Genomic DNA, 27,007 nt, shown 5'->3' with positions numbered 1-27,007 from the left:
ATTTAAATAAACAGGAATATCAAAGTTATTTGTGACAGGACACTAGCGATATTCATAAAAACATTGAAATAATAAAAGAATCCACTTTAAAAATAAAATAATGTGCAGATCCCCTGCAGAACCTCTGTGCCCACGGACCCCTGATTAAATACCTTTGATTTAGTCACCTTCATTTTGGCCATCCTACAAAGGATGGACCATTGGTTTTCTTAGAGGATTATTTACACAATTAACAAATGGTCAAAATATGCTTTTGTAATTGGACATCCTATTAATTAATTGATTAATTCTACGAATATATATGCTCTATGGCATATCTATTGATATTCATTTCCGGAGGGGGCTCTGTGGCTTCATCATAGGCAACTTTAGCCGAAACTCCCACCAAAAAAACTGTTTTTTTTTACGCCAGAATTGCAAAAGTGATGTGCACCGCAGTGTTCGTCTGGTCAATACTCGGGTCAAAAGGCTGTCCTGATGGTAGTCTAGTCTTCCTTTGAACTGACAGCAGTACCAATAGTAATGGACCTCACAGCAGTAGGGGTGAGATGTGTTGAGACACTCGAACGCTTTTTCATATTGTCCGCTGACGTCATGCAGTAATCAAGGCACGTATGGTGTCGGTAGCCCAGGTAAGTCTTGTGGTCCTCGGTCGAGTGTTGTCCTGCGGGGAAGCGGTGGGAATCGCCGCGGCGACGTTGGCTTCAATCGCCTTGTGCTTCACCTTCTTGCCTCCAGTGGCGTGGCAGAGAACGCGCAGGGGGTCCAGGTATATGAGAAGCAGCAATAGGTGCCGTATCCCCATGGTGTCAGTTTGAGAGTTGCCACATGTGGTGTGGCAATTAGATCAGGATCAGCTAACGGAACAATTAGATCTCAACCGAAAGTGGTGCTAGTCGCCTCCTCCACTCAAGGCGCGGAGGTGGTGTGGGTGTGTGTTTCTGTTCACTCGAAGGGGTGTGTTTTATTCCGACACCTCACATCATCAGAGAGAGAGAGAAGACAAAAGGAGAGGTTTATGGTTGAAATGGGAGATGTTTCTGTCGTATCATTCATAAAACCAGTTTACCAGGCCTACACCTTCGCGCGCTCTATTGGCATCCTCTTTTGAGTCCGTGCGCGGTGGTGAATAGCGATCCACCTCGCGGTCAGTTTGTGACAGAGATGGGAGAGGTGTGCCATTTCTTTACCAGGCTGTGACACTGACACAGCGGCCAGGATGGATCCAAACACCCGGAAAATGATGCTTCTGATCGGCCTCAACTGCCTCTGGCTCCAAGTGCTTTCAGAGGTAAGCTACTACGATCAGTAGACAATTTAATGGCCCCTATGTGCTATAATTGCGTTCCTTTTCAAGGTGAGACCTTTTTTTCTCACACTTTCATATCCCGTACGTAGACTATGTTTACTCTTGCGAATATCTTGGAAAACAGATTTGATCTAAATTAAATTAACATTGAGAAATACGGTCAAATAAAACAACAGGGTCCCTTTTCTTTTTGCGCCCCACATTTTGTCCACCGACATAACGGTCATTAGGCTAGGTGCTATAGGCTACGTTTTTATAATGGTTGGAATCACATACTTCATTATAATGGAACATTATTTACGTTTTGTTGCGTTTTTAAATGATAATTTCCTTCAACAATACTTCGTTTTAGCATATAGGTACCACAAGGAGGTAGAGAGACTAATTGTGCTGGACGAAGCCGTTTGAATGTAGGTGCACGCATTAGATCGCCTTCATTATCAGTCAGGCATTAATAATATACATTATTGTTCCACGTCAGAGTCTGTTTTATGTCTTTGTCTAATTGAGCGGATAAAGCGAGGTTGCGCGCGCACACACACACACGCACACGCACACACACACACACACACACACACACACACACACACACACACACACACACACACACACACACACACACACACACACACACACACACACACACACACACACACACACACACACACACACAGCCCCTGGTGGCGCGTAGATGTACAGTTGCACCACGCGCTGTTTCCCGTTGTCGCAGCAATTCAATCACCCAGCCCTCCAGCAGGACATCAGCACCATCTGTATCTGCAATATGCATTATGTTGTATTGAGACACAATGTAGCCCTATTGCCTATAGGCTTACGAGTGAATCATTTCTCAATAGGCCCTACAACTGTTTCTCCATATTCGAAGTTATCCTTTCAAGCAGATAATACAGAGTTGGTACTATATTACTGTCTCATGGATCCCTCAACAAGCATCTTTTAGTTAAGGAGATTGGAGGGGCGAGGTGAGGTGGGCTGTGGCTAGATGGTTTACAGCTATGGATTGAAGTGACTTTTCATAGTAGGTTAGTAGAGTATTTTAGCTAAACCTAATCATTTTCCTAACCTTGACCTAATTCTCCTAGCCTGCTGCTTAAGTTCTCCTTACCTGCTACAAATAGTAACTTCTGTCTGTTGAGGTGTGTGTAGGCTAAGACTGGTTGTGGGAGGGTCAGGGCTCAGGGGGGAAGCCAGTGTGGTGTTAATGACACAGAACTGGTTTGGTGAATCATGTGAACACGCTCATGTGAAGAGAAACCTTGCCTGAGTCCTGAAGACTTGTGTTAGCTCCCAGAGCTATTGCTTAGGCTTTAGCTTAGCGGGCTCTGCTGACTGTCTTGTGGTGGATATCTGTGTGTGTCTGTACCTGTTCTGTAACCCTGTCCCTGTGTTCGGCTATGCAGACACCTGTGGTGTACAGATTTGAGGCCATCGGTTCCAATACCAACACAATTTGACCATTTAGAATGCATGCCCAGTACACTGATTCATTCTAAGTGGTATGTTAGTGTGAATATTGGAACAGATCAAGCCTCTCTCTGTCCAGATGTGTTGGCTTGGTCTCAGCTGTGGTAACATCTGATACGCTGCTGTAACAGTATGATAACCGTGAGATTGATATGAGTGGAGATATCATCAGCATGTTAGGTTTTCATCAGAAACCCCTGTTCACTGTGTAATATGATTAGCCAGGGCAATATCACAGGGAGGTGACGCTCGTGTGTGTGTGTGTGTGTGTGTGTGTGTGTGTGTGTGTGTGTGTGTGTGTGTGTGTGTGTGTGTGTGTGTGTGTGTGTGTGTGTGTGTGTGTGTGTGCTTGCATTCTAACTCCCTTGAGTGGAAATGAACTGTCGAAGTCAAGGTGAAGAGGATGAAATGTTCATAGATGTTATCTGAGTCCTCTTTTATCCAGTTTCTTCTCCTCTTCTTGTCTCTCCTCTCTCTCTGACCTGGTTTGTGTGACTATGAGAGGCTGTACTACACAACATTCTGTCAGATACTATCTGAAACGGTCTCATACTTGCTTCTTCATGACTCAGGTCTCTGTATTCTGCATGTCTGTGTGTCTGAAGTGTTTGTACGTGTGACAGGAAGGAATTTAACCTGCATCGTCTGCACATCACAAGACAAGCCCACTGAGCTAAAGCCTCTTAGACAAGGTCATTCATCATGCGAGCGGGGTTCAACAAACCACTTTGGTTACTTTTTTGACGTTTGTCTTTTATTGGTTGTAAACCCAATTTTCCCTCTTGAGGGTCAATATAGTATTTATTTGTTCTGTAACAGATATGATGTGAAATGTTGACATTAGGTTGTGTTATCTGACGTTGTGTGATTCTGAAACTATGTCTGTGTTCCTCTCCTCTCAGGTGATAGCTGATGACAGTTATTTAAACGAGGTGCAAAACGCAGGTAGGCTAAAAATCCCTTCTTTTCTCTTCTTCCTATTCTCCCCTTTCCCTCTCCTATTCCCCTCCCCCTTTCCCTCTCCTATTCCCCTCCCCCTTTCCCTCTCCTATTCCCATCCCCCTTTCCCTCTCATATTCCCCTCCCCCTTTCCCTCTCCTATTCCCATCCCCCTTTCCCTCTCCTATTCCCCTCCCCCTTTCCCTCTCATATTCCCCTCCCCCTTTCCCTCTCCTATTCCCCTCCCCTTTCCCTCTCCTATTCCCCTCCCCCTTTCCCTCTCCTATTCCCTCCCCTTTCCCTCTCCAATTCCCCTTCCCCTCTCCCCTCTCCTATTCCCCTCCCCTTCCCCCTCCCCCTTTCCCTCTCCTATTCCTATCCCCATTTCCCTCTCCTATTCCCCCCTTCCCTCTCCTATACCCCTTCCCCTCTCCCCTCTCCTATTCCCCTCCCCCTTCCCCCTCCCCTTTCCTCGCCCCTCCCCTTTCCTCTCCTATTCCCCTCCCCCTTTCCCTCTCCTATTCCCCTCCCCTTTCCCTCTCCTATTCCCCCCCTTCCCTCTCCTATTCCCATCCCCATTTCCCTCTCCTATCCCCCCCCCTTCCCTCTCCTATACCCCTTCCCCTCTCCCCTCTCCCCTCTCCTATTCCCCTCCCCCTTCCCCCTCCCCCTTTCCTCGCCCCTCCCCCTTTCCTCTCCTATTCCCCTCCCCCTGCCCTCTCCTATTCCCCTCTCCCTTTCCCTCTCTTATTTCCCCCTTTTCCCTCTCTTATTTCCCCCCTTTCCCTCTCTTATTTCCTACCCTTTCCCTCTCCTATTCCCTCCCCCTTTCCATCTCCCCATTTCTTTGTGCTCCATAAAATGTCCCACCCTTTCTTCCACTACTCATATAGTCTCCCTTCCTACTCACTCATGTGCTTCTAGACTCTTTTTCCCCTCCTCCCATTTCCTCCATCCATTTCTATTCCTTCTTTCTCTCTGTGGCTGGTGGTTGTGATAGGGGTGGGGTTCTCTCGCTCACTGCAAAGGCCAGCTGATTCATCATTTCTGGTCTCACTCCAAGTGTCAAAATCCACAAAGCACACATACTGTATATGCACACACACAAGCATCCAAATCCCTGCAGTGCTAATGATTCATTGAGACCTTTTGATGTTACCGCGTCAAGGAAAATAAACCCCTCCCACTGTCCTCTGGCCAATCAAACAGAAGAGTCTTTAATTTAATTTTTTTTTTACAACACACATCAAATCACACTCAACCAACATCAAAACACACTGCATGTAAACACACAACAACATTTTCCTCCCTCATCCTGGTCTAAATCATAAATGCATATTTCTCTCTATATATATAAAGACAGCAGAGTCTCTAACTGGGCAAGGGATGGTTCTGATTGGGTGAAATGAAATATGCGTGAGGATTTGTCTGGGATATGATGATGCAAAAGGCCCTCCTTAGTTTGATTAGCGTACAGTACATCAGTATGCTTTACTATGGTGTATGTAGCTGATGGTGTAAACATGAGTATCTTGTGTGTGTGTGTGTGTGTGCACCGCATGCATGTAGGCGGCAGCGTAGCCTAGTGGTTAGAGCGTTGGACTTGTAACCGGAAGGTTGCGAGTTCAAACCCCCGAGCTGCCCCTGAACAGGCAGTTAACCCACTGTTCCCAGGCCGTCATTGAAAATAAGAATATGTTCTTAACTGACTTGCCTGGTTAAATAAAGGTAAAATAAAAAATATGTTAGAGCACAGATACACACCAACCCCCCATATGGTCTCAACTCTCTGTGTGTTAGAGCACAGATACACACCAACCCCCCATATGGTCTCAACTCTCTGTGTGTTAGAGCACAGATACACACAACCCCCTCCCATATGGTCTCCTCTCCCATATGGTCTCAACTCTCTGTGTGTTAGAGCACAGATACACACCAACCCCCCCATATGGTCTCAACTCTCTGTGTGTTAGAGCACAGATACACACCAACCCCCCCATATGGTCTCAACTCTCTGTGTGTTAGAGCACAGATACACACCAACCCCCCCATATGGTCTCAACTCTCTGTGTGTTAGAGCACAGACAACCCCCCATATGGTCTCAACTCTCTGATACACACCAACCCCCCATATGGTCTCAACTCTCTCTGTGTGTGTGTTTGTGAACCGTGTCAAATGCTCATTGAGAATGTGAAATGGATTATGGGAGCTGAGAGAATGATGATGGTTCCCATAGCGATGGAGGAGAGTGTGGTTGTCGTAGCAACGCAGTATTGTCGTCCTAGTGACCGGTGTTGGTACGTGTGATTGGCGCTTGGCGTTTACAAACTGATTCATGATGCAATGATCAGTTATTATTCCAATTAAATTGAAATAGGCATTATGGAATCTTGACAAAATCAAAACATTTATTAGGCCTACAGAATATAATGCAATTCTCTTATCAGTGCTGCAGGGAGAGAAGGAGATGGAGGGATACAGGGAAGAAGAGGAGTCAGTTCCAAGCAGAGGGACTGGGGGATAAGAGATGGTGTGTATAGCAGGCTAGAGAGTCAAAGTTTTTAGTCATTTAGCAGACGCTCTTATCCAGAGCAACTAAGGTTAATAAGTGCCTTGCTCAAGGGCACGTCGATGATTTTTCACCTAGCTGGATCAACGTTTTGAACCACAGATCCTTCCAATGGCGCTATCATTGTACCGTCGTCATTATCACAGGGATTGAAGTACGGATAAAGTTTCTCAGTGAAGGTGTAGCCAGTAAAATAGTAGATATAAGACCTGGCCTCCACATTTATAGTTATATAGTAATATTTCAACCCAGTACATACACATTTACCTATAGAATATATACAGTTGAAGTCGGAAGTTTACATACACTTAGGGTGGAGTCATTAAAACTTGTTTTTCAACCACTCCACAAATGTCTTGTTAACAAACTATAGTGTTGGCAATTGGTGAGGACATCTACTGTGTACATGACACAAGTAATTTTTCCAACAATTGTTTACAGACAGATTATTTCACTTATATCACAGTGTATCACAATTCCAGTGGGTCAGAAGTTTACATACACCAAGTTGACTGTGCCTTCAAACAGCTTGGAAAATTCCAGAAAATGATATCATGGCTTTAGAAGCTTCTGATAGGCTAATTTACATAATTTGAGTCAATTGGAGGTGTACCTGTGGATGTATTTCAAGGCCTACCTTCAGACTTTGTGCCTCTTTGCTTGACATCATGGGAAAATCAAAAGAAATCAGCCAAGACCTCAGAAGAAAATTGTAGACCTCCACAAGTCTGGTTCATCCTTGGGAGCAATTTCCAAACGCCTGAAGGTACCACGTTCATCTGTACAAACAATAGTACGCAAGTATAAACACCATGGGACCACGCAGCCGTCATACCGCTCAGGGAGGAGACGCGTTCTGTCTCCTAGAGATTAACGTACATTGGTGCGAAAAGTGCAAATCAATCCCAGAACAACAGCAAAAGACCTTGTGAAGATGTTGGAGGAAACAGGTACAAAATTATCTATATCCACAGTAAAATGAGTCATATCGACATATCCTGAAAGTCCGCTCAGCAAGGAAGAAGCCACTGCTCCAAAACCGCCATGAAAAAGCCAGACTACGGTTTGCAACTGCATATGGGGACAAAGATCGTACTTTTTGGAGAAATGTCCTTTGGTCTGATGAAACAAAAATAGAACTGTTTGGCCATAATGACCATCGTTATTCTTGGAGGAAAAAGGGGGAGGCTAGCAAGCCGAAGAACACCATCCCAACCGTGAAAAATGGGGATGGCAGTATCATGTTGTGGGGGTGCTTTGCTGCTGGAGGGACTGGTGTACTTCACAATAGATGGCTTCATTAGGAAGGAAAATTATGTGGAGATATTGAAGCTACATCTCAAGACATCAGTCAGGAAGTTAAAGCTTGGTCACAAATGGGTCTTCCAAATGGACAATGACCCCAAGAATACTTCCAAAGTTGTGGCAAAATGGCTTAAGGACAACAATGTCCAGGTATTGGAGTGGCCATCATAAAGCCCTGACCTCAATCCTATAGAGAATTTGTGGGCAGAACTGAAAAAGCGTGTGCGAGCAAGGAGGCCGACAAACCTGACTCAGTTACACCAGCTCTGTCCGGATGAATGGGCCAAAGTTCACCAAACGTATTGTGGAAGGCTACCCGAAACATTTGACCCAAGTTCAACAATTTAAAGGCTACCAAATACTAATTGAGTGCATGTAAACTTCTGACCCACTGGGAATGTAATGAAAGAAATAAAAGCTGAAATAAATCATTCTCTCTACTATTAATCTGACATTTCACATTCTTAAAATAAAGTGGTGATCCTACCTGACCTAAGACAGGGAATTTTTACTTGGATTATATGTCAGGAATTGTGAAAAACTGAGTTTAAATGTATTTGGCTAAGGTGTATGTAAACTTCCGACTTCAACTGTACATAACACCATATTACTTCAGTTATTATATATTCTCGTCATTGCGGCATAGGATTACATGTCTATACTAATTTCAGATAATATCATGTGCTAAAGTACAACATTGCATTCAGTCTGTGTGATTGACAGGACAGATGACTAATGGGGCTAAGTTTGGACCAAGCTCATTATCACAGGTGTTGAAGTATGGATAGAGTTTCTCAGTGAAGGTGCAGCCAATTAAAGAGTAGATATGAGCCCTGGCCTCCACATTGTAGAAGGAGACCAAACCCCCCTCATAGTCCACAAACACCCCTACTTTCTGGGGCTTCTCTCTCAGGGAGAGAGGGACAGGGGGAGAGGTGTAGGGCTCATAGATATCCTCACCCCTCATATACACAGCCCAGAGGCCATTGAAAGGGCTCATATTTATGTCATCTTTCCTGTTGATGGACTCCCTGGCCACTCCTAACAGCCACTCATCTTTTCCCTTTACCTGCACCTCATAGTAGAATCTCCCCGAGGAGAAACTCTCTTTTCCCAGGACAGAGAGGTGATTCAAAAACCTCTCTGGGTTATAGAATGTCTTTGCGTTGTCAGGGAGTTTCTGCATTGTGCCTCCATATCTCACTTGTTTCTGGTCCCTAGACAAGATGAGGAATGGATGTGCTGTATCAGGGTCCAGGGTCACATGCGCTGACCACTGCTGAATTGTCTTCAGCTCAACATCACACAACCTCTTCACCGCTCTTTCTAGTTCTTCCTGAAGTGTCTGCTCCAGCTCAGACACAGCTCTCCTCAGTCCCCCCAAACACATATCACTGTGAACACTGACCTCAGACCAGTCCTTTGTGTGTTTCGGGGTACACAGGGATGGGAAGGTCTGGAGGAGGAGGATGTGGTCCTCAGTGTGTGAGTGCTGCTCCAGCTCAGTGCTTCTCCTCTGTAGCTCAGTCATTTCCTGCTCCAGCTGTTTAATGAGCCCATCAGCACGATTCTCTGCTGCTTTCTGCTTCTCCTCAACCACCTCAATGAACTCAGCCTGGCTTTTCTGAATGGAATCTATCAGATCACTGAAGATCTGCAGGCTGTCCGCTATTTCTCTCTCTGCGTCTCTCTTGTTGAGCTCTACTGAGTGTTTGACCTCCTGAACCTTCTCTAGTCGCTCCTGGATCATCTGCCTTATCTGTCGCTCCATCTTCCCCAGCTGAACCTTCCTCTCTCCACACTCTTCCTCTAGTGGGACGACGTGGTGAGTCTTGTGGTCTGTCTCAATGCAGAACTGACACACACACGTCTGGTCGGTCCTACAGAACAGCTTCAGCAGTCTGTCATGCTTCTTACACATCCTGTCTTCCAGGTTCTCAACGGGGTCTATTAGCTTGTGCCTTTTCAGGCCGGTGACTCTCTGATGAGGCTGCAGGTGAGTCTCACAGAAAGAGGTCAGACACTCCAGGCAGGACTTCAGGGCCTTGAGCCTTGTCCCAGTGCAGACGTCACAGGACACTTCTCCTGCTTCGGCAGGGGACTCGTCTGTGTCTCTGATTTCGTCTGTGTCTCTGATTTCGTCTCTGTCTCTGATTCTGATCATCTTAAAATTATCTACAACATCTCTGAATGCTGTGTTGGTTTTTAGCTCTGGTCTTGTGTAGAATGTTGTCTTACACATTGGACACTGGCACAGGTCAGTTGTATCCCAGTATCTGCTGATACAGACCTTGCAGAAGTTGTGTCCACATGGAGTGGAGACAGGCTCAGTGAACACATCCAGACAGATAGAGCACTGGAACTGCTCTTCAGACAGGAGACGGCTAGAGGACGCCATTTCTGGAACACAATAAAACAACTATTAAAATACTTCCTGGAACGAGTCAGCATTTAGCCCGTAAACTGGTGGCGGGGTTTTTTCTCACTCTCGCAGTGACCTCGGTATCCTGAATGGTAGTTGCGATCCTGCTGTCAAGATTTTTCCATCTCCCTCTGTCTCTATTTCTCTTACTCACCTAAAAATCTTGTGTTTTCCTTTAATTTCTCGACAAACGTAGATTCTTAAGCTGCAATGTTATCTTTCTGAGGAACAGGATAATGGTTGTTTCTGTGTGCAGTCTCTTCGTCTATATTTCACTTTCACTTCTGCAAAGTGACATCACTCCACTCCTTATCTGCTCTTTGCATAGCTTTGCTCTTAAAGGGACAGCGTTGATATTTCATATGCCTGTCTGAAGTCTCTGCTGAGGGTTCAGGGTCTAGCCTTCTGGGGGCCCTGCGTGACATTTGGTTGGGGGCGGGGCAAACTCCTGGCAAATTTTACTGTGGAAAGAAACATTTCCAGTTTATGTTAATTTCCTGCAATTCTACACTTTTTCCATGGGGCGAAGAGTAAACTGCAACACAATATAACACATTTCATCAAATGTGTCGCGTTCCAAAAATTCAGCCGCACAAACCTACATAGAACTACGTAGAGAGGGATGCAAACGGATCTCCGCAGGCTCCGTTTGTATAGATTGTCTAGACCCCTTAAGCAACCGCTTATGTCGCTTATGCCTGCAACCGGCTCTGTCAGATTCTCAGTAACCAAGGTTAATGTGTCAATTGCTTTAATAAGCCATTGACGTTTTGTGGAATACAGTCCGAAAAATAAAACAGAATCTGTTACTGACAAGATTATGGTTTAGCTTCTAACATAACAGGCCGTTTTCCTGGATACAGATTAAGCCTTGTCTTGGACTAAGAATCACTTTCAATGGAGAGTCCACATCTGTCTATTCCAGGGCTGTTTATTCCACGTCTGTCTATTCCAGGGCTGTTTATTCCACGTCTGTCTATTCCAGGGCTGTTTATTCCACGTCTGTCTATTCCAGGGCTGTTTATTCCAGGGCTGTTTATTCAATGGCTTTTTATTCAATTTTTTTTATTCCAGAACTCGGGGCTCTTTATTCCAGGACCCTTTAGTCCGGGGCTCTTTAGTCCGGGACCCTTTAGTCCGGGACTCTATATTCCGGGGCTCTTTATTCCGGGACTCTTTCGTCCGGGGCTCTTTATTCCGGGGCTCTTCAGTCCGGGGCTCTTTATTCCGGGGCTCTTTAGTCCGGGGCTCTTTATTCCAGGACCCTTTAGTCCGGGGCTCTTTAGTCCGGGATTCTTTAGTCCGGGGCTCTTTAGTCCGGGACTCTTTAGTCCGGGGCTCTTTATTCCGGGGCTCTTTATTCCGGGACTCTTTAGTCCGGGACTCTTTATTCCGGGGCTCTTTCGTCCGGGGCTCTTTAGTCCGGGACTCTTTAGTCCGGGGCTCTTTATTCCGGGGCTCTTTATTCCGGGACTCTTTAGTCCGGGACTCTTTATTCCGGGGCTCTTTCGTCCGGGGCTCTTTAGTCCGGGGCTCTTTAGTCCGAACTCTTTAGTCCGGAACTCTTTAGTCCGGGGCTCTTTAGTCCGGGGCTCTTTAGTCCGGGGCTCTTTAGTCCGGAACTCTTTAGTCCGGAGCTCTTTGGTCCGTGGCTCTTTAGTCCGTGGCTCTTTAGTCCGGGGCTCTTTAGTCCGGGGCTCTTTAGTCCGGGGCTCTTTAGTCCGGGGCTCTTTAGTCCGGAACTCTTTAGTCCGGGGCTCTTTAGTCCGGAACTCTTTAGTCCGGGGCTCTTTAGTCCGGGGCTCTTTAGTCCGGGAGCTCTTTAGTCCGGGGCTCTTTAGTCCGGGGCTCTTTAGTCCGGGGCTCTTTAGTCCGGGGCTCTTTAGTCCAGGGCTCTTTAGTCCGGGGCTCTTTAGTCCGTAACTCTTTAGTCCTCTGCTCTTTATTCCAGGACTCTTTAGTCCGGAGCTCTTTATTCCAGGACTCTTTAGTCCGGGGCTCTTTAGTCCGGGGCTCTTTAGTCCGGGGCTCTTTATTCCGGGGCTCTTTAGTCCAGACCTTTTAATCTTTAGGGGTCAGGGGCTCTTTAGTCCCAGGGGCTCTTTAGTCCAGGACTCTTTTATTCCGACTCTTTATTCCAGAACTCTTTAGTCCAGGACTCTTTATTCCGGGGCTCTTTATTCCGGGGCTCTTTAGTCCAGGACTCTTTAGTCCGGGGCTCTTTATTCCGGGGCTCTTTAGTCCAGGACTCTTTAGTCCGGAACTCTTTAGTCCGGGGCTCTTTACTCCAGGACTCTTTAGTCCGGAACTCTTTAGTCCGGGGCTCTTTAGTCCGGGGCTCTTTATTCCAGGACACTTTAGTCCGGAGCTCTTTAGTCCGGGGCTCTTTAGTCCGGGGCTCTTTAGTCCGGGGCTAGGCTGCTTTTCCTTTGACTCCCCTCTCTCTTTCTCTCTTCCTCTTTCACTCACTTCCTCTTTCTCTCACTTCCTCTCCCTCTTTTGCTCTCTTCATCTTCCTCTATCTTCCTCTTCCAGATTGGAATGAGGTATGAGGGGTACAGCCTCTGGGAAAGACTGTGTGTGTGTTTGGCATAGTTAGATGATGTTCAAGGAAAGCCAAGCTGTGTTTTTGTGAGAGATAACTATTGCAGCTCCTCTCTCTGTTCTGGCCATTAATCACAGGGTTTGTGTGTGCGTGTGCACGTGTAAGTGTGTCAGCTTGCATGTGTGTGTCTGGCAGAGTGTGTGCTGCATAAACTCTGTAGTCAGATTCAGCTCAGTGACAATAGTCTGATTCTGCTACTCTATGGAACGTGTGCTGCATCTCTCTCTGCCTCTCTCTCTCGCTCTCTACCCCCCCTCTCTCTGCCTCTCTCTCTCTCTGCCTCTCTCTCTCTCTCTCTCTCTCTCTACCCCCCTCTCTCTCTGCCTCTCTCTGCCTCTCTCTCTCGTCTCTCTACCCCATCTCTCTGCCTCTCTCTCTCTCTCTCTCTGCCTCTCTCTCTCTCTCTCTCTCTCTCTCTCTCTCTCTACCCCCTCTCTCTCTGCCTCTCTCTCTCTCTCTCTCTGCCTCTCTCTCCCTCTCTCTCTGCCTCTCTCTCTCTCTCTCTCTCTCTACCCCCTCTCTCTCTCTCTCTCTGCCTCTCTCTCTCTCTCCTCTCTCTCTCTCGCTCTCTACCCCCTCTCTCTCTGCCTCTCTGCCTCTCTCTCGCTCTCTACCCCCATCTCTCCCTGCCTCTCTCTGCCTCTCTCTCGCTCTCTACCCCCCTCTCTCTGCCTCTCTCTGCCTCTCTCTCGCTCTCTACCCCCCTCTTTCTCTCTCTCTCAATACAAGGGCGTTATTTACATGGGAAACACATGTTAACATTGCCAAAGCAAGTGAAATAGATCATAAACAATAGTGAAATAAACAGTAAAAATGAACAGTAAACATTACACTCACAAGTTCCAAAACAGTAAAGACATTTCAAATGTCATATTATGTCTATAAATAGTGTTGTAACGATGTACAAATGGTTAAAGTACAAAAGGGAAAATAAATAAACATAAATATGGGTTGTATTTACAATGGTGTTTGTTCTTCACTGGTTGCCCTTTTCTTGTGGCAACAGGTCACACATTTTGCTGCTGTGATGGCATTTTGCTGCTGTGATACATTTGACAGGAGGTTAGGAAGTGCAGCTCAGTTTCCACCTCATTTTGTGGGCAGTGTGAACATAGCTGTCTTCTCTTGAGAGCCAGGTCTGCCTACGGCGGCCTTTCTCAATAGCAAGGCTATGCTCACTGAGTTTGTACATAGACAAAGCTTTCCTTAATGTTGGGTTAGTCACAGTGGTCAGGTATTCTGCCACTGTGTACTCTCTGTTTAGGGCCAAATAGCATTCTAGTTTGCTCTGTTTTTTTGTTAATTCTTTCCAATGTGTCAAGTAATTATCGTTTTGTTTTCTCATGATTTGGTTGGGTTTAATTATGTTGCTGTGCTGGGGCTCTGTGGGGTCTGTTTGGGTTTGTGAACAGAGTCCCAGGACCAGCTTGCTTAGGGGACTCTTCTCCAGGTTAATCTCTCTGTAGGTGATGGCTTTGTTATGGAAGGTTTGGGAGTCACTTCCTTTATTGAGGTGGTTGTAGAATTGAACACTTATTTTCTGGATTTTGTACATGGTGAATTCTGCATACAGAGTCTCAATTTGGTGTTTGTCCCATTTGATGAATTCTTGGTTGCTGAGCGGACCCCAGACCTCACAACCATTACATTTACATTTACATTTAAGTCATTTAGCAGACGCTCTTATCCAGAGCGACTTAAAAGGCAATGGGCTCTATGACTGATTCAAGTACTTTTTGCCAGATCTTAATTGGTATGTCAAATGTTCCTTTTGATGACGTTGAAGGCCCTTTTTGCCTTGTCTCTCAGATCGTTCACAGCTTTGTGGAAGTTACCTGTGGCACTGATGTTTAGGCCGAGGTGTGTATCGTTGTTTGTGTGCTGTAGGGCAACAGTGTCTAGCTGGAATTTGTATTTGGGGTCCTGGTGACTGTACATTTTTGGAACACCATTATTTTTGTCTTACTGAGATTTACTGTCAGGGCCCAGGTCTGACAGAATCTGTGCAGAAGATCTAGGTGCTGCTGTGGGCCCTCCTTGGTTGGTGACAGAAGCACCAGACCATCAGCAAACAGACATTTGACTTCAGATTCTAGTAGGGTGAGGCCGGGTGCTGCAGACTGTTCTAGTGCCCTCACCAATTCATTGATATATATGTTGAAGAGGGTCGGGCTCAAGCTGTATCCCTGTCTCACCCCACCGCCCTGTGGAAAGAAATGTGTGTGATTTCTGCCAATTTTAATCAGGGGACTTGTTGTTTGTGTACATGGATTTTATAATGTTGTATGTTTTCCCCCCAACACCGTTTTCCATCATTTTGCCAAATTGAGTCGGAGGCGTTTTTTGAAATCAACAAAGCATGAGAAGACTTTGCCTATGTTTTGGTTTGTTTTGTTTGTCAATTAGGGTGTGCAGGGTGAATATGTGGTCTGTCGTACAATAATTTGGTAAAAAGCCAAAATGACATTTGCTCAGTACTTTGTTTTCACTGAGGAAATGTACCAGTCTGTTGTTAATTATAATGCAGAGGATTTTCACAAGGTTGCTGTTGCTAACGCATATCCCACAGTAGTTATTGGTGTCACATCTGGGGGGGGGTCTCTCTTTCTAGGCCTCTCTCTCCCTGACTCTCTCTCTCTCTCTCTCTCTCCCTGCCTCTCTCTCTCTGACTCTTTCTCTCTCTCTCTCGGCCCCTCTCTCTCTCTCCCTGCCTCTCTCTCTCTGCCTCTCTCTCTCTCTGACTCTCTCTCTCTCTGCCTCTCTCTCTGACTCTCTCTCTCTCTCTCTCCCTGCCTCTCTCCGACTCTCTCTCTCGGTCTTTCTCTCTCTCTCTCTCTCTCTCTCTCTCTCTCTCTCTCTCTCTCTCTCTCTCTCTCTCTCTCTCTCTCTCTCTCTCTCTCTCTCTCTCTGCTCTCTCTCTCTCCTGCCTCTCTCTCTCTGACTCTTTCTCTCTCTCTCTCGCTCGGCCCCTCTCTCTCTCTCCCTGCCTCTCTCTCTCTGCCTCTCTCTCTCTCTGACTCTCTCTCTCTCTGCCTCTCTCTCTCTCTCTGACTCTCTCTCTCTCTCTCCCTGCCTCTCTCTGACTCTCTCTCTCGGTCTCTCTCTCTCTCTCTCTCTCTCTCTCTCGGCCCCTCTCTCTCTCTCGGCCTATCCTCTCTCTATTTCGGGCCTCCCTCTTGGGCCTCTCGCAGTCTCGGGCCTCCCTCTTGGACCTCTCTCGGCCTCGCTCTCTCTCGGCCTCTGCCTCTATCTCGGTCTCTGTCTGACTCGCTCTCGCTCTCTGCCTTGCTCTCTCTCTCGCTCAGCCTCTCTCTCCCTCTCGGCCTCTGTCTGACTCGCCCTCGCTCTCTGCCTTGCTCTCCCTCTCTCTTTGCCTCTCTCTCTCTGCCCCTCTCTCTCTTTCTCTCTGCCTCTCTCTCTCTCTCTCTCTCTCTCTCTCTCTCTCCCTTTCTCTCTCTCAGCCTCTCTCTCTTGGGCCTCTATCTCTGTCTCTCTTTCTCTGCCTCTCTGTCTCTCTATATCTCAGCCTCTCTTCTCAGCCTCTCTTTCTTTTGCGTCAGCAGCAGTTTAATTTAGCCTTTGTTTGTTGTTTATGCCTCTGCTCTCACTAATTCCACCTCTAAAGTACAGTGTACACTCCTAAGGGATTCTCAGACCACAGAGTGTACACTCCTAAGCCTTTCTCAGACTACAGAGTGTACACTCCTGGGTTTCTCAGACAACAGATTGTGCACTCTCTAAGGGATTCTCAGACCACAGAGTGTACACTCCTAAGGGATTCTCAGACTACAGAGTGTACACTCCTGTGGTGTGTGTGTGTGACCACAGAGTGTACACTGTGTGTGGTGTTTCTCAGACTGTGTGAGTGTACACTGTAAGGTGTTTCTCAGACTATGTTTGCGTCAGAGTGTTTCATTTAGCCTTTGTTTGGTTTATGCTCCTCCACTACAGAGTGTACACTCCTAAGGGATTCTCAGACCACAGAGTGTACACTCCTAAGGGTTTCTCAGACTGCAGAGTGTACACTCCTAAGGGATTCTCAGACTACAGAGTGTACACTCCTAAGGGATTCTCAGACTACAGAGTGTACACTCCTAAGGGATTCTCAGACTACAGAGTGTACACTCCTAAGGGATTCTCAGACTACAGAGTGTACACTCCTAAGGGTTTCTCAGACTACAGAGAGTATACTCCTAAGGGTTTCTCAGACTACAGAGTGTACACTCCTAAGGGATTCTCAGACTACAGAGTGTACACTCCTAAGGGATTCTCAGACTACAGAGTGTACACTCCTAAGGGATTCTCAGACTACAGAGTGTACACTCCTAAGGGATTCTCAGACTACAGAGTGTACACTCCTAAGGGATTCTCAGACTACAGAGTGTACACTCCTAAGGGTTTCTCAGACTACAGAGTGTACACTCCTAAGGGTTTCTCAGACTACAGAGTGTACACTCCTAAGGGTTTCTCAGTACACTCCTTAGAGGGTTGCTTCCACCATTTTGAGTAAGGGTGGGAGTGGGAGGTAGTGTATTATAGACGTCCCCTGCTGTGTCATTTGATAGTGTGAATTAATACGGAACTGGTCTGTACATGAATATAGAGGAACCAAGGGGATTTTGAACAAGGACATGTTCACTCTTCTCCTGACTCTCCTCCTATGCTTTCCTCCTTATCTCCTCTCCTTATCGCCTCTCCATATCTCCTCTCCTTATCTCCTCTCCTTATCTCCTCTCCATATCTCCTCTCCTTATCTCCTCTCCTTATCTCCTCTCCATATCTCCTCTCCATATCTCCTCTCCATATCCTCTCTTGCTATAAACCTCCCATCCCAACTGTCTCTCTTGTTCAGAGGGAGTCATAATTATGACAGTATCCTCTCTCTCTCTTGTCCCATCTCTCTCTCTCTGTCTCTCTCTCTGTCTCTCTCTCTCTCTCTGGTCAGCCCCTCTCTCCTGTTCGGAGGGTTTTACAGAGCTGGGTTTCTATAATGGCTCTGTGTCTCAGACGGACTCTGGCGCCCCCTGCCTGCGGTGGGCAGAGTTTCCAGACTACGTGCTGCAGTACCCTGGCCGAGGCCTTGGGGAGCACAGCTACTGCCGTAACCCTGACAGAGAGTCCAACCCCTGGTGCTTCTTCAGACAGACCTCTGGGGCCATCGGCTGGGCCTACTGCGATTGCCACCAGGGTAAGTTTATAGCAAGCATACTTTATAGAGACAATATACTAAGCAAATCCAGTATTATATGCCGGGCCTACTGCGACTGCCAGGGAGACCGTGTAGTGATTCCACTGAGCCCGTCCTCCTATAGCTCCTCCCATCAGCCTCCTTTGCTGTACAGAGTATCTACTCTGTATTTTTTCAAAACAATTGATTGGCTGATGTACCTGTCCTTCTCACCCTCTCTTAGGTGCAGCTCGGCTGGTGGGCGGGACATCGTCAAGAAGTGGACGTGTGGAGGTGTACCTGAATGGCCAGTGGGGGGCGGTGTGTGACTCTCATTGGACAGACAGAGATGCCAGTGTGATCTGCAGACAGCTGGGGTTGGGGTAAGAGAGTTGTATGTTTGTGTGTGTGTGCCTCCTCATTGAGATCGGCATTGTAGTATCGCAGCATTTCCGTTTCCACTGTAAGACTGCGTGTGTGTGTGTGTGTGTGTGTGTGTGTGTGTGTGTGTGTGTGTGTGTGTGTGTGTGTGTGTGTGTGTGTGTGTGTGTGTGTGTGTGTGTCCTCAGTGAGATCGGCACTGCTTTGCAGCAGTCCAGGTTCGGCTCGGGCTCCGGCCTCTTCCATTACGAGCGGCTGAGTTGCCGTGGTGATGAGAGCTCCGTCAGCCAATGCCAGAGCAGGACATTTGTTACCGGGGACTGTAGCCATGGAAATGAGGCGGGAGTTGTGTGTGCTCCACCAGAAGGTCAGTAGGAAGCTAGAGAGAAGGAAACACAGTGCGTACCCTGTGCCCCTACTCAGCATCCATATTGTGCTGTTGTATCCTCCCCCAGGCAGTGCTCTTCCTCTACGATTGGTTGGAGGAGAAGAATACTTTGAGGGGCGTGTGGAGGTGTTCCACAGTGGTAGGTGGGGCTCTGTCTGCGATGACCAATGGGACGACAGAGATGCAGAGGTGGTCTGTCGACAGCTGGGCTTTGGGTGAGTGAGTGTGTGTGTGTGTGTGTGTGTGTGTGTGTGTGTGTGTGTGTGTGTGTGTGTGTGTGTGTGTGTGTGTGTGTGTGTGTGTGTGTGTGTGTGTGTGTGTGTGTGTGAGAGAGAGAGAGAGAGAGACTATAGGAGTAAATATATTGAAGCTAGAGGAAGAGTCATTATTGTTGTTTTGACCCATGTGTGTTTAGGGGTGTGGCGAAGGCCTGGTCGTGGGCCCACTTCGGACAGAGCTCAGGTCCCATCCTATTGGACGCCGTGAGGTGTACAGGAAATGAAGTCTTCCTGGACCAGTGTCTTCATGGAGACTGGGAACAACACAACTGTGATCATATGGAAGACGCTGGGGTATCCTGCAGCCCCTACACAGGTACACACACATAATTCATCCATGCACGCACGCACTCACGCATGCACACACACACACATCCCAAAAACGGATATAACGTGCACACATATGATTTAACGTGTGTGTGTGTGTGTTCCAGACGGTGTGGTGCGGTTGGTAGGAGGAGACAGTCCATGGGAGGGTCGTGTTGAAGTGTTCCACTCTGGGGACTGGGGTACGGTGTGTGACGACCACTGGACTCAACAACACACACAGGTGGTCTGTCGACAGCTTGGATACAGGTGTGTGTGTGTGTGTGTGTTTGTGTATACTGCAGGCATGATATGGGCTGTTGTGGTGACCATATTACCGCCGCACCGGCAATCATAAGTCATGACCCCAGTAAAATTTCAGGTGACAGTTGCACTCCCTCTCTCTCTCTCTCGGCCTTGCTCTCGCACTCTCTCTCTGCCTCTCTCTCTCTCTTTGCTTCTCTCTCTCTCTGCCGCACTCTGGACATGTGTTGGTAATACCCATCTCGCTAACGATCATACGATCCTAATGGCCTGGTACTCAGGGCTTTATTGTCCCTCCATCAGGTCCTATTGGCCTGGTACTCAGGGCTTTATTGTCCCTCCATCAGGTCCTATTGGCCTGGTAGTCAGGGCTCTATTGTCCCTCCATCAGGTCCTAATGGCCTGGTACTCAGGGCTCTATTATCCTTCCATCAGGTCCTATTGGCCTGGTACTCAGGGCTTTATTGTCCCTCCATCAGGTCCTATTGGCCTGGTAGTCAGGGCTTTATTGTCCCTCCATCAGGTCCTATTGGCCTGGTACTCAGGGCTTTATTGTCCCTCCATCAGGTCCTATTGGCCTGGTAGTCAGGGCTCTATTGTCCCTCCATCAGGTCCTAATGGCCTGGTACTCAGGGCTCTATTATCCCTCCATCAGGTCCTATTGGCCTGGTACTCAGCACTCTATTGTCCCTCCATCAGATCCTATTGGCCTGGTACTCAGGGCTCTATTATCCACCCATCAGGTCCTAATGGCCTGGTACTCAGGGCTCTATTGCCCCTCCATCAGGTCCTAATGGCCTGGTACTCAGGGCTCTATTGTTCCTCCATCAGGTCCTAATGGCCTGGTACTCAGGGCTCTATTGTCCCTCCATCAGGTCCTAATGACCTGGTACTCAGGGCTCTATTGTATCTCCATCAGGTCCTAATGGCCTGGTACTCAGGGCTCTATTATCCCTCCATCAGGTCCTATTGGCCTGGTACTCAGGGCTCTATTGTCCCTCCATCAGGTCCTATTGGCCTGGTACTCAGGGCTCTATTATCCCTCCATCAGGTCCTATTGGCCTGGTACTCAGGGCTCTATTGTCCCTCCATCAGGTCCTATTGGCCTGGTACTAAGGGCTCTATTGTCCCTCCATCAGGTCCTATTGGCCTGGTACTCAGGGCTCTATTGTCCCTCCATCAGATCCTAATGGCCTGGTACTCAGGGCTCTATTGCCGTTACACAATACATATCCTTCAGCATATTACACATGGCAGAAAACACGTTGTACAAAATGTCTTTTGGTACAAAGTTGGTCTAATCTCCAAAATTAATCCAATTCTAGTAATCGCCCTTCCGTGATGACTGTATTATTATACATGCTGGATGGACAGGTTACGTTATGCTGTGCTCCAAACGTTCGATCTATGAGTCTGGGAGAGAACATATAGGCAGGCCTAGGCCATGCTGTTGGTTCATTGATTGTGCATGACGGCCGAGCCTACAATTATAGTTGATTTGTATTTGATTTTTCAGTAGCCTAGTAATAAGGCATTTTGTATATTTTCATATTGAATAGGCCGACACCTTTTTAGCTACAGAATATCTCACCACTGTCCGTTTCCATGTGCTCCTTCACCCCTTTCTACAGCGCGTGGAGAGAGGGGTGTGTTTCGTTGTGAAAACACGCTACGATCGTGTGTGTGTGTGGAAAGCGGCCTCCATTTGCTATTCCAGTGCATACGGATGACGTTATTTTTCCCTTGTCCCTGTTCCTGCCCATTTGATAATGGGCCATTCTAAATCAAATCTGACATATTAGTAAAGACAATATTAAATTGAGAATAGTGAAACTATTATAATTTGATGACAGTAGAGCGTGTGTAGCCTGGGGCAAGGAACAGAGCCCAATATTTTATTTTTTATTTATTTTATATTTATTTAACTAGGAATGTCAGTTAAGAAGAAATTGTTATTTACAATGACGGCCTACCAAAAGGCCTCCTGTGGGGACAGGGGGCTGGGATAAAAATAATATATATAAATAAATAAATATAGGACAAAACACACATCACAACAAGAGAGACAACACTACATAAAGAGAGACCTAAGACAACAACATAGCAAGGCAGCAACACATGACAACACAGCATGGTAGCAACACAACATAACAACAACAACACAACATGGTAGCAGCACAAAACATGGTACAAACATTACTGGGCACAGACAACAGCACAAAGGGCAAGAATAGACTATAGTCACATCATGCAGCCCATATATGTTTTTGATTTCTAACACGTTCTAAGGTTTGTATTGTTCACAACTAAAGTGACCAAATAACTGTAAATCTGGCATATAGGACCTGTTTCAAATGTTCACTTTTACACTCAACGTAAACACTTCATATGCTCACTCTTAAGTTCAGTTCAATTCTTCTTACTATAAAATCATATAATATAAATGCCACGGGACTTCTAAGCATATCCTGTCAGCTAAATAAACAAGCCCAGTGTCCCAGGGCCTATGGCATGGTGCATAGCCTGATAACACACAGTAGGTCAACTCCTATTCTGTTCCTCTGAAATACATTTTCTTCATGTCATAATGTTTCTTTAGACCTGAATAAAATAAAGGATTTATTATATATTAAATAGATTTATTCAACTTTTAAAAATGTAAATGTTCCAAAGGTCTGCATCATGCGCTGAGGCGCTTAACTGTCTATGTTAATTAAAGGTCATTTACCGGGAGACCGGCAGTCTTGGGCATATGACAATAACCGGTTGACTAAATTTCATGACCGCCACAGCCACAGAATTACACTGGGAAGAGTCTTGTTGATGATTCCTGTAACCAGAAAACCCGCCCCACTGTTTAAATGTAGACTCAGTAATATGACATCACCGTAAACAGTTTAGACATCAACAACCACCACAACGTGCATTTTTAAGTTGATGTCATTTCATCTTCTACCTCTAGAGGGCATGCTGAGGTGGTGACTGACAGAACGTTCGGCGGGGGTTCTGGTATCATCCTGTTGGACCATGTGCGTTGTGAGGGGACGGAGTCGTCCCTGCTGGACTGTCGCCATGGCACCTGGGGCCGTAGCGACTGTTCCCATGGAGAGGACGTGGGCGTGCGATGCAGGGCCGGACCTAAAGAGGAAGAGACCAATGAGGTGCCGGCTGTTGCACCTGCCACAGGTGAGGCCTACTCCGACAGCAATACGGCCAAGCGACCATCAGGCCTTTTCATTAGCTTGTACAAGTATGTTTGTGTTGCAGGTCCTCTGTTGCGTCTGTTTGGGGGTGGTAGCCATAACGAAGGTCGTGTGGAAGTCTATCTCCATGGAGACTGGGGGAGTATCTGTGACTCAGGCTGGAACGATCTGAACGCTGCCGTGGTCTGCAGACAGCTGGGCCACAGGTGAGTGTGTCTGTGTTTGTTCACAGACCTTTGTGTTGAAGAGTAGCTTCATTCAATACAGCATTTGTAATATCTCTCTTTATCTCCATCTTTCACTCTCCCACTCTTCCCCCTTTTCCTGTTCACCTGTTCTCCCTCTCCTCCTCCCTCAGTGGTCATGCGGTAGCAGCAGGTGGGTTCGGTCGGGGGAAGGGTCCTGTCCACCTGGACCAGGTGAGGTGTACCGGGAAGGAGGACTTCCTGGGGGAGTGTCCGTCTCTGGGCCGGGCCCGTGACGGCTGCAGATGGAGACAGGATGCAGGGGTGAGTTGTAACCACGCCCCCCGAGCAACAGAGGGCCATGCCAGGCCAAGTGAGCTCACCTGTGGAGTGAGGAAGATTGTGGAGGAAGGGAACGAGAGGAAGAGTGGAGGAGAAGGAGAGAATGTACTCAGGTAAGAGAAGCTTAACGTACAGCGTAGATACACAGAATATCACACGACTCATGAGAAGATACAAGTTAACGCGCACAAACACCACACACAGACACTCTACCCTCCTCTCCCTCCCCCTCTCCTCTAGGACGTTGTGGCCATGGCAGGTGTCAGTGTGGTTGGGTTCTGAGGGGAAAGATGGCCATCCTATCTGTAGTGGTACTCTGATCTCTCCCTGCTGGGCCCTGGCCTCCGCTCACTGCTTCACCAGGTGAGACCTCTCCTTTTCCTTTCTCCTCTCCTTTTTTTAGTCATTCCTTGTTTCTACTTTCAGCGCTCACATCCTCTTTTTCTGCCTTCATTTCTTTTATCCAATTTGATGTCCCCGTTTTCCAAACACTTACACCTGCTATCTCTCCCTCTCCCCCTCCCAGGTTTGGTATTGGCCCGTCTCAGTATGTGGTGCGCGTGGGGGGTTCTGACAGAATTCTCACCCCGGAGCGAGTGGTGGTCCATAGAAAGTTCAGAGCAGATCAGGGCCCTGGGGGTCATGACCTGGCCCTGCTGAGGCTGCCCAGCCCCAAGGATCACTGTTTGACCTTTGACCCCCACACCAACGCCGCCTGCCTCCCCACCCCGGATGCTGTGGGGGGGAAGACCCCCTTGTCCTGCATTGCCGCGGTTACCGCTGGTTGGGACGGCCCAGGTATGCCTCACTTTCCACTACCTCTTAACTACAACCTCTTAGGATATATGGTTTAGTGCTGAGACGTTAGTAACTTATTCCTCCTCCCTACTGTACATATCCTCTTCCCCCTCAGACGCTGTGCTCCAGTCCTGGGTACCCCTCCTGACGTCATGGCAGTGTAAGAAGCGTTATGGAGATGGTTTCTCCTCCCACGGCACGCTGTGCGCCGGCAGCCCCCCAGACACACGGCGTCTCCACGGGAACAACGGTTGCCAGGGCAACTGGGGCGGTGGGCTGGTATGCCAGGGGGAGGGAGGGCGATGGGTGTTGACCGGGATCGTCTCCGGGGGTTACGGTTGCAGCGACCCCTCAACCCCGGCGCTCTACACACGGGTCAGCCGGTTCTGGGGCTGGATCGAGGAAGTCACACATACACACAGGAGCGGGACATACACACACACACAATCATGACCAGTTGAAACAAACACACTGACGATCAATCCATACACACACACAACCAGCACAGCAATATACACACACACACACACACAATCACAATGAACACAAACACAATCAGCATACAGACACTCACAATAAACACACACACACTCTTGTCTGATCCAGGACACACCATTGGCTCACCGGCTGTGTCATGTGAGTGTCAGAGGAAGAGGAGGAAGGATAGATGATGATGGAGGAAGAGGAGGACATGTTGGAAAAGGAGGGAGAGCAAGAGAAAAGATACAAGAGAAGAAGAACGCGAAGAGATCCACCTCTGCCCCCCTGACCCCTTGTGTATGTGTGTGTGTGTGCATGTGTATTACACTAGCTATGGGGTGTGTGCATTCATGTATGTGTGTCATCTGTGTGTGTATCATATGTGTGTCTGGGAGGGGAGGTGCTGTAGTGATAATGTGTAGCTAGACGACATGCTTTACGTAGTCATTTCTCTGACAGTGGGGTTGAGTTTCTTGTGATGCCCTATTTGAATGTGAAGTCCGTCCAGAATGATCTGTTATTCCTTAGTGGTAAAAAAAATATATATATAAGCGGTTGTTCAAAAGCTGTTCTCGAATATCTAATATCACGTTTGTATTCCTGAAGATGCTATCTACCTTGGATGGGACTGTCGCTTCTTTCAAATGCCAACTGGAGAAGCTCTTCTCTCTCGTTTCAAATAAACTGGACTTTCTTGGGGAGAGCTCAAAACTGGACTCTTTATTTGGCGGCAGTTAGCCTTGAGGTTTAGGCCAGTAACCTGAGGGTTGTTGGTGCCAGTTCCCGGCTACCATCTGCCGTTGTGCCCTACAGTAAGACTCTACTGCTCCAGGGATTTGGCGCTGTGGCATACACTGTGCCTCTCAACGGCATTGCGACGTCACAAAAAACAAAAGGATATTCTATGCTACTCTATTTTTCTCTCTCCTGTCAAAGCCATGGAAAGCCAGGGGGTGGATCGTATTCATCACTTTTCTACTGATCTCCCCGAATGGCTCTAGTCGTTAACGTTGTGTGTAAATACTTCTGCTTGTTTATGTGTTGCATTAATTAACGTCTGATATTCCTCTCGTTTTTCTATGACCTCAGTAGCAGACAGTGTTGTCATATTCAGAGGCATCATTTATCATATGCTTGAGGGAGAAGTTGCCCCGAACCCGAGATCTAGGATCAGATTAGCCAACTCCAGATGATATGACATCAAACATATGGAAACCATGTGTTTGATGTATTTGATACCATTCCACCAATTCTGCTCCAGCCATTACCAAGAGCCCTTACTCCCCAATTAAGGTGCCACCAACTTCCTGTGGGGAGGATGCAAAAAGATCTGACCCAGGACCAGTGGTTAGGTGAAACTTCTACCAGCTCATATACAGTATGGCCCTGATGATCGTTTTTTTGTTTCTAACTGGCTCAATCAGGTGTGGAAGCATCTTGTATTCCATAACTGTTTCTCTCAAACAGGAAATGCTCCTATTCCCTTCTTTGTTGTTTATCCCCGAGACTCCCGTCTATCCAGTAACATGTGGTTTGTCATGTATAATCATTACATTAACCTCCTCCTTGTGACTTCATGTTTGAGTAAAACGGTTCGGTCCTACTAAGGCGTCTATTCAGTCCGTATCGCAGAAGTTCAGCGTACCAAGGTGATTGACATTTAAAGGCAACGTTCCCACGTTAGTGGAGACGGCGTTCACCGTAAACGGTACGTCGTCTCAATGGGAAATGACCTTCACATTTCTACCGTAAGTCTTCAGCGATACAGACTAGAGTCCTAAATCAATGTAAATATTTCCATAGCTGGACACATTCCACCAAACCCACATTGCATACTGTACCCAGTGTGTGTTTGCTCTTAGGAAGCAGTGGTTTGCAAACACAGACAACGTATAAACAAAGATTCTGTGGGTTTGATTGAATTGAATGAGTTCACCATGTCTCTGTTTGAAGCTGTGAAGAGTCTTGACTCAGTAGAAATGTAAAACCATCTTACAGACATCTGTGTGTTCCTCAGACTGGTCTGTCCTGAAACACGGTGAACTGTTGAAGAGTATTGTGCTGGTCTCTATTGTCTGGTCTTTATAACATCAAAATAAATGTTTTTTTTTGTCTGTTCTTTACGGAGGAGTATCACTGTAGAACAGCTGCTTGGTGACGACAGTGAGCATAGTTTCTAATGGCTGTATCTACATCATCACAACCACTGGGTGGGGGGGCTGCACAGCTGGATGGAGTCCCACATAACTTACAGTCAAACCCCACAAAACTGAGGTGGATACAGAGACCTGAATGTGCTACTTTAGTTCAATGCATTCATTGTAAATCCGTTTGGATAAGAACCTTGATAAGTTAGCTAAATGACTAAAATGTTGTATGGTGTTTTGGCCTACATGTTGATTAAAAGGTGCAATATGTAGAAATCGCTCCTCCATTTCCTGGTTGCTAAAATTTAAATAATTCGCTTAATTTTAGTTGACGTGACAAAACAGCCAAGTCGCAGTTGTACCTGGTTAAATGAAAGGTGAATATATATATTTTTAAAGCACTCAGTGTAGAGAATCACTGTACCAAACACTG

At 47.1% G+C, this 27,007-nt stretch overlaps 2 protein-coding genes across 2 annotated transcripts; one reads left to right on the top strand and one right to left on the bottom strand.

Annotated features, from left to right (window-relative positions):
• LOC118368539 (neurotrypsin-like) lies at nt 1-26,550 on the top strand. The gene is made up of 14 exons (XM_052492607.1): nt 1-1,291; nt 3,697-3,739; nt 17,581-17,823; nt 18,047-18,185; nt 18,372-18,550; nt 18,639-18,786; nt 18,987-19,165; nt 19,284-19,425; nt 22,382-22,605; nt 22,687-22,828; nt 22,981-23,262; nt 23,390-23,512; nt 23,676-23,947; nt 24,063-26,550. The coding sequence occupies exons 1-14, from the start codon at nt 1,220-1,222 to the stop codon at nt 24,398-24,400; spliced, it is 2,526 nt and encodes an 841-aa protein (XP_052348567.1). The 5' UTR covers nt 1-1,219; the 3' UTR covers nt 24,401-26,550.
• On the bottom strand, nt 6,123-10,318 carry LOC118368545 (E3 ubiquitin-protein ligase TRIM21-like). The gene is made up of 2 exons (XM_035752734.2): nt 10,185-10,318; nt 6,123-10,008 (listed from the first exon to the last, which is right to left on the bottom strand). The coding sequence occupies exon 2, from the start codon at nt 10,004-10,006 to the stop codon at nt 8,312-8,314; it is 1,695 nt and encodes a 564-aa protein (XP_035608627.1). The 5' UTR covers nt 10,007-10,008; nt 10,185-10,318; the 3' UTR covers nt 6,123-8,311.
• Nucleotides 26,551-27,007: the final 457 nt, after the last annotated feature.

This window comes from Oncorhynchus keta, chromosome 3 (genome assembly GCF_023373465.1).
Source record: "Oncorhynchus keta strain PuntledgeMale-10-30-2019 chromosome 3, Oket_V2, whole genome shotgun sequence".
Classification (NCBI taxonomy): Eukaryota; Metazoa; Chordata; class Actinopteri; order Salmoniformes; family Salmonidae; genus Oncorhynchus; species Oncorhynchus keta.
This window is presented reverse-complemented; position numbering and strand designations above follow the sequence as displayed.